The sequence below is a fragment of the Toxoplasma gondii genome, chromosome VIII, assembly GCF_000006565.2.
Source record: "Toxoplasma gondii ME49 chromosome VIII, whole genome shotgun sequence".
In the NCBI taxonomy this organism is placed as follows: domain Eukaryota; phylum Apicomplexa; class Conoidasida; order Eucoccidiorida; family Sarcocystidae; genus Toxoplasma; species Toxoplasma gondii.
Genome location: NC_031476.1, coordinates 4525900 through 4536140, shown reverse-complemented (window position 1 = coordinate 4536140; position 10241 = coordinate 4525900). Strand labels below are relative to the sequence as shown.

The window sequence follows — 10241 nt, the reverse complement described above, 5'->3', positions numbered from 1 at the left end:
ATAGCTGTACGCGCTGTGGCATTCCTGCAGGGGCAGAAGGAAGCTGAGTGCAGCTTCTGGGGTGGGGCAGTTGAGCAGAGGGGCTGGACGCAGTGGACACGCAGTTTGCGTTCCATCTTCTAGCGAGGTGTGAGGGCAGAACCAATCTGAGGTAGCCAACGTAGGCAAAGTTCAGTTATGGATGTGATTCAATAGTACGCGTGTTCTGTACACGGAGAATGGACCTTAATGGCGACGCCTCTTTGCCCTTGACTTGGCGTCGATGAGGCTATTTGAATTCGAGAGCGGCAACAGTTATGCATTCCCGCCTCACGTCCGTGTACGTATTCGGCTTGTCCCTAAGAACGGCAGTCTGTCTTCAGCAGCCGCCTATCACCCAACCAGAAGTCGAGGACAGATGAGAATCACTGTAGAAAGAGAGCCAATGGAACGCCACCATGTATTGGTACATCAGATGGATAGTGGTGTTAGAAGAGTTTGTTGGCAGAACGTTGCGTAGTCAGATGATTTCTGCAGTGGATACTTGCAGGAACAGGACGTGCGATGTCCTTCGCAAAAGGCCGGCATTCGCAAGGATGAAACCCAAATCATAACGTGCACTTCGACTTCGAGCGTACTGATGCAAGACAAGGTGTCACGAACCCATTGGTGCCTTGCACGCAAATGCATCCGAGTATTCAGCCACGTCGGCAGATAATTAACATCCTCGTTATCACGCGTGCTCTTGTTCGGAATTCCCTTAGTTACGTCCGATGGGTTGCCTGTTACTTTTTTGCGAACGCGAAGGACGTTCTTTTTTAGAGTCTTGCCAAACCACTTTGTACGGCATACCACGGAAGACGAACTCGCGACTTGCATGTGACGAGCTATGTCGAATGCTAATAGACGTTCCCTACGAGTGGTCGAGCACCAAAATGTCACTAGAGTCTCGGAAGCGAGTCTTGCGATGAGGGCGCTTACCATGGTCAAGAAAGCCGGAAGAACCACTAAGTTTGTGTTTTTCCATGAGACTCGAAACGTCCGTCCAAAGGTACACTATGAGTTGCGCATGTTTCGTCAGTGTGGTTACTGGCCTCTCAGTCTTGCTTGTTTCCGCGAAACAAATCAACTTCACACGCGCCATGCGCGTGTGGTATAGACGGCAAGTGCCTAGCGTTCGCCGCGGAGACCACGGAGCCTATTTTCTTTGTACAGCATAAATATGTTTCCTTAATTCACGATCACTGTTCCTTTTTATCTCGCCCTCCGTGCTTCACAGTGCAAGCAGACACACACCCAGATGATACGAAGTGATACAGAACTCCTTTTCAGCAAATGCGTTGATTTCTATGTCTAGCAGATATGTGTAAAGACCACTATGAGGCAGATTCTATGAGCGACCAACGACCAATTTCCCAAAACCTGGTGTCCTATATCGTGCACCCGCGGAGAACCGTCTTAGACTGGGCGGCCCCGGTTGTAGTTGCCAGTAAAACTGCACTTCCACGAAATATTTCAGCACCACACATTGAGGCAGTTGACAGCCGTGACCGATTCTTCGTTTTCCACAGCAGTTCTGCTCAGTGAGGGCCCGCTGTGAATTGCACGGGATTGCCACGTGGAAACTAGGCGGCGGACCTGAAGCGGGTTGTGAACAGGCTCTGCACCTGCACATCACATTTGCAGGGTCGTGTGCATTTCGATTCACATTCAACTGCATCGGTCGAGAGACACGGATGCAACGCGGCATGCCCATGTACGGCTATCGTACCCATACCCATGACAGTGGCACACCAGGATCAGACGTGGAAGAGGGGTCCCTCGAGGAGGAAGTCATCTTCCTCTGCATTAAATCACTCACCGGCTCTGTTCCTCGTATTTATGTCTCAGTGCATTCTAGGAACTCTTAGCGAACTGATGCAGCTTACTACGAGACAGAAGCGTCGGGTGTGCCATCGCAACGGTTGCGGCAGGAGCCGGACGACTACTAAACGCCGCCGAGGTCGCCGCCATTGCAAGCCCAGAGCGGTAGCGTGTTCGGACTTTCGACAGCTGCGAGTTCGTCCAGAGCGAAACGGCGTTCAAAACGCTTTCGCGCAGCCGTTGCTTTGAACCAAGCGATTTACTCCGCCTGCCACAGAGGTTTACGTGCTCGGTCATGAACTTGCGCTGTACATACACCCCAGCGTGGACTGCCAGTAAATGCGGATGTTGCGACGGCTGCCTGTTCTGTTGTGTTGCGCATCCTCGAGACTGCGTTTTCGCGCGGCAGGCTTGCGTTGACCCGCCGAGCGGCGCCGGTTCTTGTCTTGCTGCTTTCTCCCGCGTTTTTGGTGTCCCGGCGACCCAATCACACTGTTCGTTTTTCGGTGACTTCAACAAAGCACGAGCGGAACGCATTTTTTGCTGCGGAACGGATGTCAGGAACCCACGTGATCCTTTTTCTCTGTCGGTTGCCCATGACAAACGAAATAACTGGGCTTTAACAGCGCAAGCGGAATTTGTGCTTCTCGTCCCCTTTGCAGGCCCTGGTTGCGTCAAGCGTAGTCTAACTGTTTTGTGACTTCGGATTCCCGCTGCGTCTCGAAACGCGAAAACACGCCGGAAAGTGTGTGCGCCTCGGAGCGTCCTGAAGATCTGCCTCGCGGCCGCCGTCGTGGCATACCGGTAGCTCTCGAGTCGCGCGCCCGAGACTTCATCGGCCGTTTGTCAAGCTCTCTCGAATTTCCAGTTTTTCACGTCTTTGGCGTGCAAGTTGCTCTCCAGGGTTGCGCTTTCCGACGGTTCCTTTGCGGTTGTTGGCCGCTTTCTCTCCGAATAGCGGAGATCGCGGAGCACCCGACCTGTGGCACAGCCGCAGTAAGAAACGTTGACCTTTCCCTGGAGTTTTTGTCTGCATAGATAGCAGGTCCTTCAAAGAAGAAGGTGTGCCTAGACCGCTGGGTGAGTCGTCGCCTACGCACCATCACGCCTTCAAAGTTTCGCCTTGAGGATTGAGGCGTTGCTGCTGCAGACCAGCCAGCGGACCATCGGTGCCGTCTCTCCTCCAGCTTCTATTTCATATTATTTGTGCGTCGACTTTTCTTTCCCACTCTTCGGTCGTTCTCTGCTCCCGCTCTGCCGGCTCTTTTGCGCCGAAAGCTTCGGTTTCTCGTGGACTGGGAGCGACAGAGCTTTCAACAGGTAGTTCAACAGGTTTCATGAGAGCTGCAGCATGCTTGCTGGCTTCCTGCTCCCATGCGGTTCGATGCCCTCGACGTTTATTCAACGGAAATACTTTTCCTCAGAGCCGGTGGATCGGGCTATGCTTTTCTCGTCTCTTCATCCTCGCCCCAATGCTCGACTGATTCTCGTTCCTCCCCTGGCCACCAGAGCAGCACGTAGCGGTTTCTCCCCATACACTTCATGGCAGCAGTGGCAACTTTATCTGCTTTCGTGTGTCGGAGACCTTTCAGTGCTTCTCGGACTTCAACGGACAGATTTTCCACCAATCTTCACACCGTCCACGTTTTTTCGTTGCCGTCTTTGATACTCCCCCCTATTGTTACGGCAGGATTCTTCGTCATTTTAAGGCATTCCGAGGTTCGTTCTTTCCGTTGCGTATACGCCATCCGACGCCTTGCAGCGCTTTTGATCAACGACACGGGAAGATCTTTCCTGGTGTCTTTGCAGGTTGAAAGAGACGTTTCGCCTTTTCTTCCTTTCGGATTTTTGTCTCTTTGAGTCCTTCTTGCCGTCTCGCTGATCGACAGCCGCGGGCATCAAGGATCTGGAGTCCTGCTCAGCACCTTGGGAACTGCTCGCCGATGTCTGTTTTCTCAGACTGAAACCGCGAGTCTGGATCCGCACTTCTCCGGTGCAGCTGTGCTCGCGGCTCCGTCGCTTCTGCCGCTTTCTCTCCAGACGTTCGTCGTCGCATATCTCCCTTTTCACAGCATTCTGTCTCTCGTCTGGCCGCCTCCACCATGGGTCAATCGTGCACCAGGCAGCGAGGCCTGGGCGCGTGTCGGGGCGAAGAGGAGGCGTCGAGGACTTCAGGTCCGCAGGCCGCTTTCGAGTCTCCTCGAGAAAAGAACTGTGCGTGCGATGCAGCCAAGGCCCGAGAGCACAAGAGCTCATGCAGCTCCGAGCAAAGAGCGGGAGCAGAAAGAGATACCTTCAAAGCAGGCGCAGATTCCGTTAAAGACATGTCAAACTCTGGAGGCGCGCCGCCTGCCTCCCGGCTGCTGGAGGGAGAGAAGCAACTGAACACGAGGAAGAAGTGGAAGCCGGCCAGCCCGTCTCTGGTGTACTGTCTCATCAACAGCCTCGCAGATCGACATCTCGCGGTCGTTTTTGACTGCCGAGAAAGAGAGAAATACGAAGTCAACCACCTTCACTACGCAATTTGCCCATGGAGGAGTTCTCACGACGTCGCTGTCGTACTCGAATACTTTGAAAAACACGGAACCCCTCTAGTCACAAATGCGGACCTCTTCAAACAACGAAAAGGTGCGTCTCTCTCTGTATATATATATATATATACTATATATATATATATACTATATATATATATATCTGTGTATATATATACATGCTATATATATATATATATATGCGTTCTGTATATATATAAATATATATACTATATATATATATATATATCTGTATATATACTATATATATATATATATATATATGCGTAGATTTGCACAAGTGTATATCTGCATCGTGTATAGTGCATGTGCCACCTACTAGCTTCGTAGATGGGCTGGGATTCTCCATAGACGTTTGAGAATGCACCCACCCACTCAGTTCTGTTTGTTTCGTAGTCGATGGTGGCGAACATACGTTGGTGCCTCTCCGCACTGTGCGAGCCTGCTGACGGCGAAGTCTGACTCTAGATGGTTCTTCTTCCGTCGCCTCCTCGCCCTGTCTCCACAGATGTGGATGTTTCTGCTCATTTGTCTGTCGGTGCGGCGAAATGCTTCTTTGACTTGTGGTGTGCTGCTTTAGGCTTGGCACCCCCGGTCTCGAAATCGGCGGCGGCGAATCCGGCTGCGCGTAGTCCTCGCTTTGTGTTTCCGGCCTTTCTCTCGCGCACTCAGACCCTCCCGAGTTCTGCGAAAAAGAGTGAAAAGAAACGAGACTCAAAGGGCGAGAACACTCCTCCATCCCCCATCGTCTTCACCCCGCATGCAGGTGCCTCCGACTCGACAGCTCCGTCTTTGGTCGCTCTCAACTCTCAGCGCAGTCAGACGCAGCGAGAAGAAGAGAGCAGACGATCCGGAGACAAGGAAGGCGGCAACAGCCGAGACACTCTTGCGGAGGTGAGTGCAGACTCAGAGGGTGCAGGAGAAGTCTTTGGCAGTGATCTGTCGGCAACGATGGAGCGTAGTCTGTTCTCGTGATAGCATGGGAGACTAGCTGAGTTACGAGGTTGGCAGCCTGTCGCCACCGATTGAGACTCGCGGCCTCTTTTCGTCACGTGACGAGAAGAAGACGCAGAGAGACAGATGGGAGTGGCTATGGGGATCGATGGAGACAGAAGGCGGGGACGAGGTCCAGAGAGGAACGGGAAGGCAAACAAGAGGAAAAAAGCGAGAAGACGTTCTACTAGCGTTTGTGATTCAACTCCGGCATGCGTGCGACTAACTGCTTAGTGGCCTGTGTGGGCCTCTTCGTTCGAGAATTTGCTGAGAAGAGCATATAGGAGAGCATCCACTCCGCCTGAGCCTTGAGACGAAGGACAGTTCAAACGGGTTTGTCCACCCGCCGAGTGTACGTACACCCCGTGGAACGGGCAGGTGGAGCGGAGAGAGGCTACTCTGCGACAGCTCCCCGTATATTTGTTCTGCATGAAAAGTGAATCCTTTTCGAATGGGGAAAGCTTTGCGTCTTCTTTGATCATGCACGCAGACGGGAGAACCAGAAACCACCGGCGCCGACGCTGAGGCTTCAACCGCAGAAAACCACCGGTTGAATGCCCACACAGTTTTGGCAGGTAACGACGTATGTTGTTTATGAATTTGTGAGTTCTCCGCTTCAAGTGATTCCGAGCCAGACTGTCTCCTCATCTCCTCACTTTTTTTTTGTCTCGTCCCATCTTTTGATTCTGTCCAGTTTCTCCCTCAACAGCTTCACGTCGTAGTGTGCTCCATCTGCCTGTTTGCTAATTTCTCTCGGCGTGGAGCAGCGTCTTCTGCATCTTCGCCTTTCTTCTCCCCTTTCACCGTATTCCTTCTCTTGCCGCCTTTCGCGTGGCGACGTTTCTTGATTCCTCTGTGTCTTCTCGGACTGCGTTCCCTCTCACCTCAGCTTGCTTGTTCTCCCTTTCGCGGCTTTTCGCCTGTCTGTACACGCGTCTCGTCTCTCCGTTCGTTCTGCCTCATGAGGCGGCGGCATCGCAAGAACAGCAGAGATCTACGATTTCTAGGGCCGCCGTCCGAAGAGCTCGTCGCAGGCTCTTTGAACGCTAAACATGGGTGCCATCATCACCGCTCGCCTACGCGTCTATGACATTCCGATATCTAATGTCCACATATTTTTTTTCATGTATCTGGAATTCACGTATCTGTATTGAGATATTTGGTCTCTGCACATACAAGGTGTTCGGGTCGGTGCATGTAGTCTTCCTGTCTTTGGAATATATATATATATATATATAGCATATATCTTTGGTACATTCTATTGTTCATGTAGTTGCAATTAAAGGTATAAATATATATATGCATACTATCAGTTCTTTGGTATATGTATACATTTGATATTCGTCGATGCTTACGACTTTGCATTTAAAAGCACCCTGAGTTTTTCTCGCTGTTCGTTTCCTCTTTGCAGACAGGGCCACAGTGGCAGCGGCGGCAATGAAGCGCGCAACGCCCTCCAGGAATCTCTCCGGTCGGGAAGATCTCTCTTCTTCTCTGCCGTCGCCTTCGCAGATGGCTTCAGATGAAGCGGGGAAGAACGAGGCAGAGGAGAAAGCGGAGGCGGCTGATGCAGAATCCGAGGAGGAGCCGAAGAGACTCGCCGCCCTCAAGGCATGGCTGAGAACCGTCTGCAAATTTCGCACGGTGAGAAGAAAGTGACTCGAATCTGCGTGGTGCCAGGACGAAGAGGAGCCGCAAGCGCGAGGACCCCTGAGGACGCTGAGGCGCGGAATGGCATGCTGAGAGGCAATGAAATGCAGTCAAACGTTGCGGTGCATCAAAGTAAAAACGAGGGAAGAGGCAACTCAACTGTGATACCTATGTATATACATATATAAATATAAATGTATATAAATACATATATAAATATATATATATATATATACATATATATATATATATGTACATACGACAGACTAGACGTGACCGTGGAAGTACCTCGAGAGATAAAGCTTGCGATGGAGGGAAACATATATATACATATATATATATATATATATATATGCGAATATGTATATATGCGTATATATGTAATTTATACATTCGATTATGAATATATATATATATATATATATATATATAAATGTGGAGATACGGATGGATGTGCCTGTAAAGGAATGTAGTTGAAGAGAAGGAAGGCAAGGATCCTGAGAGCCGAGTGGTTTGAGGAAAACGCCAGTCCTCAGATGTACTTGCATGTTGGTGAGTGTTGATTGGCGCATCCAGGCGGGCGCGCAAGCATTTTGGTCTGGCAAGAGGCGTCGGATTGAGACAAGTGATACCTCTCGCGAAGACTCGGATATGTCGAGTTTGAAACTCGAGTGAAAAGCTCTGTCTAAAGGGAGTTGTCACGGGAGTCGTCTGTGCTCTTCACCAGTTTATCCTGGACCTGTTTACATATGTCGTCCTTCACTCTTGTGTTTTTCTTCTCTCTGTCCTCCCTCCGACGCTGTCGCTGTCTCTGTGTTTCCCCCTGCCGCTTTGGGGCCATGCTGTCAGCCGTTCCTCTTTCCTGAAGAGCCCCTCCCTCCGGTTCTTCGCATGTTTCTGCGCTTCTTTTCCTCCACATCTGTCATGTCTGTGTTCACTGTTCGGCTGCAGGTGATCATGTACGGCGAGGGAGACGACGATCCTCTTCTCCTTATGTTCCTGAATTGTTTGCTCGACAGCGGAGCCCGCTTCAAGGCTGCTATTGTACTCGCAGGTACCCACTTTCTGTTCTTTCCTCGTCCACATGCTCTCGCCTTCCATGTCCTACTCTTTCTTCGTTCTGAACCTAGACGCCTTTCCTCGCCTCTCCTTTTCCTCTCTTCCTTCCTCTCTCTCTCTTCCTCTGTCTCTCTCATTCCTTCGCTCGCACTTTCGTCGTCACTCCACTTTCTTCTGTCGTTGTTTTCTTCGCGTCTAGTCATGTCCTTTACGCTTACCCTCATCCCTCCGCCTTCCTTCTCTCAGCCGTTCTTCTTCGTTTCTTTTGTTTCTCCTTGTTCGGTCTCCCTCGCCGGCTGTCTGCCTGTGTCTGTCTTCTTGTCGCGCCCAATCCCGTCTCCGCCTTCATCGTTGCCAGTGCTCGACAATGGCTTCCACTCTCTGACGCGTCTTCGGCTTCGCTCCTCTTCGTCGTCGTCTGTCATTCGCTCTTTCTCAGGCGGCATCTCCTCCCTCGGGTGTCGGTACAGTCCGCTCTCAATCACGTCGGATCTGCTGCTTCCTGGTCCCGTCGAGCTCATTCCTCCTCTTCGAGAAAAGCAGACTTCTTCTTGTCTTCCAAACACCGGAGCTGCAGCATCCGCTCGTCGCGCGCCGTCGAAGCTCCAAGAGGTACGGAGAGTCTTTTCGAGCATCGAGGGGATCCTCGTTTTGTTCTTCCAACTGGCGCTTTTTCTCATGCTTTGTCTGTCTCCTCCAATTGCCTTCCCTTGGGCTCCATGTTGCTGTGCGCCTCCCTCTGCACCCGGCTCGCAGCCGCCTTCTGCTGCGACATCTTCCCGAGTCTCGGTGATCGATTCATCTGGAGCCTTGCCAATCGTTTGCTCCTCGGCGCCTTCGGGATCTGTTTCTCGGTAGTCTCTTGCATCCCCGTTCTCTGCTCGGGTGCGACTTTCTTCGCCTTGACAACTCAGGCGTTGACTCGCCACAACGTGTGTGAGTTGCCTCTCAACCTCTCTCGCTCTCTTCCGCTTCTTCTTGTTCCCCACCCCCCTCCCCGTAATCTCCTGCTTTCCCCGTCGCGCTTCCGCCAACCTGACAGTCTCGGAAGAAGACCGCCACAAACGCATTTCCTTTCCTTTCTTTGCAGTGGCGAGAGGGAGGCCCCCGCGCCAGTCTGGCGCGGCTGGCGACGCGTCGGATGCTCGGACGAAGCGCGACAGAGGCTCCCGCGTCGAGTTTCGCGGTTTTTGTCGCTTCGTCGCCTTCCTTGATTCATGAAAACGAGGACATCCTCAGACACTTTGAAATCAAGGTCGTCGTCAACTTGACGACGACGCCCTGTCCGCTTCCTGCCGCGGAGTCGGATGCTCAGACACAGTCGCCCAGGCGCGTTCGTCAGCTTGTGTCTGCCGCCTCCTCCCCTGCTGGCTTTGAAGTTCATGACATGCCTTTCAACGACGTCGGCTCGTTCCCCTTTGAGGCGGCGGCCTCTCTCCTCAGACAAGCTAAAGAACGGGATGTTGCCGCTCTTGTAAGAGTCCAGAGAGCAAGCAGCGGGGGCAAACGCAGAAGAGAGCACATTCATATCTATCAATACATATTCATATAGAGAGAGAGAGTTACATAGAAGATAGAGAGAGAGCTGCGACCTGTAGACGCGAGGGGCGCAGAGGTGAGAAGGATCTTTGGTGACTTCGACAGTCATACGTCTCTGCTTTTCGAGAGAGGTACGTGTATGCCGTTCCTTGCTCTTTGTCGGCAGCACTCGGCGCCCATGTCCGCGATTTCGAATTTGTTCGTTGGTTGTTTGCGATTCCCTTCTTTCCAGGTGTACGATTACAGAGGCGAGAACACAGTCGCTCCCGGCGTCGTCGCTTGGTTCCTCATTGACGAAGGCCATGGAGTTATCCAGACACTAAATCACATTCGCCTGCGTCTTCCTCTCGCCGAGGTATGTCTCTTTTCTGCCTGCGTGACTTCTCCTCCTGCTTTTCAGCAACTGATCGTTTCTCTGTTTATCCCTTTTACAATCAACCAAGACCCTCTGCCCTTTTCCATCTCTTCCGTGTACGCTCGTTTGCAAACCTGTGATTTCTGTCTCTCTCCTGATTCCCACAGCTCGTCCGGCACTGTGTCTGTCTTCGCGTCGCCGTTTCTTGTAAAGTCGCGGCTCCTTTCTCTCTCTCTCTTCACTTCGGAAGC

General features: G+C 51.8%; 2 protein-coding genes across 2 annotated transcripts in view; one reads left to right on the top strand and one right to left on the bottom strand.

Annotated features, from left to right (window-relative positions):
- Positions 1-1410: 1410 nt before the first annotated feature.
- TGME49_271375 (hypothetical protein) lies at positions 1411-2538 on the bottom strand. Its single transcript, XM_018781617.1, has 2 exons — positions 1908-2538; positions 1411-1646 (listed from the first exon to the last, which is right to left on the bottom strand). Exons 1-2 carry the CDS (start codon positions 2377-2379, stop codon positions 1495-1497), a joined length of 624 nt encoding a protein of 207 aa, XP_018636653.1. The 5' UTR covers positions 2380-2538; the 3' UTR covers positions 1411-1494.
- Positions 2539-3944: 1406 nt separating this feature from the next.
- Positions 3945-10241, top strand: part of TGME49_271380 (PUB domain-containing protein) — a gene marked incomplete at its 5' end in the record, with an annotated part of 10524 nt that continues 4227 nt past the window's right edge. Inside the window, 8 exons of the mRNA XM_018781618.1 lie at positions 3945-4470; positions 4975-5288; positions 5878-5962; positions 6799-7031; positions 7989-8091; positions 8536-8708; positions 9187-9570; positions 9868-9990. Of these exons, the coding sequence (XP_018636654.1) occupies positions 3945-4470; positions 4975-5288; positions 5878-5962; positions 6799-7031; positions 7989-8091; positions 8536-8708; positions 9187-9570; positions 9868-9990 (1941 nt within the window). The remainder of the gene's footprint in view (positions 4471-4974; positions 5289-5877; positions 5963-6798; positions 7032-7988; positions 8092-8535; positions 8709-9186; positions 9571-9867; positions 9991-10241) is intronic.

What these genes read in the sequence shown, in the direction of transcription:
- TGME49_271375 (XM_018781617.1), bottom strand. Translation starts at nt 2,379, where the DNA reads ATGCGTTCCGCTCGTGCTTTGTTGAAGTCACCGAAAAACGAACAGTGT. An exon ending in CCCGACGCTTCTGTCTCGTA is followed by an intron (nt 1,647 to 1,907) that starts GTAAGCTGCATC and finishes TGTGATGTGCAG; the next exon opens with GTGCAGAGCCTGTTCACAAC.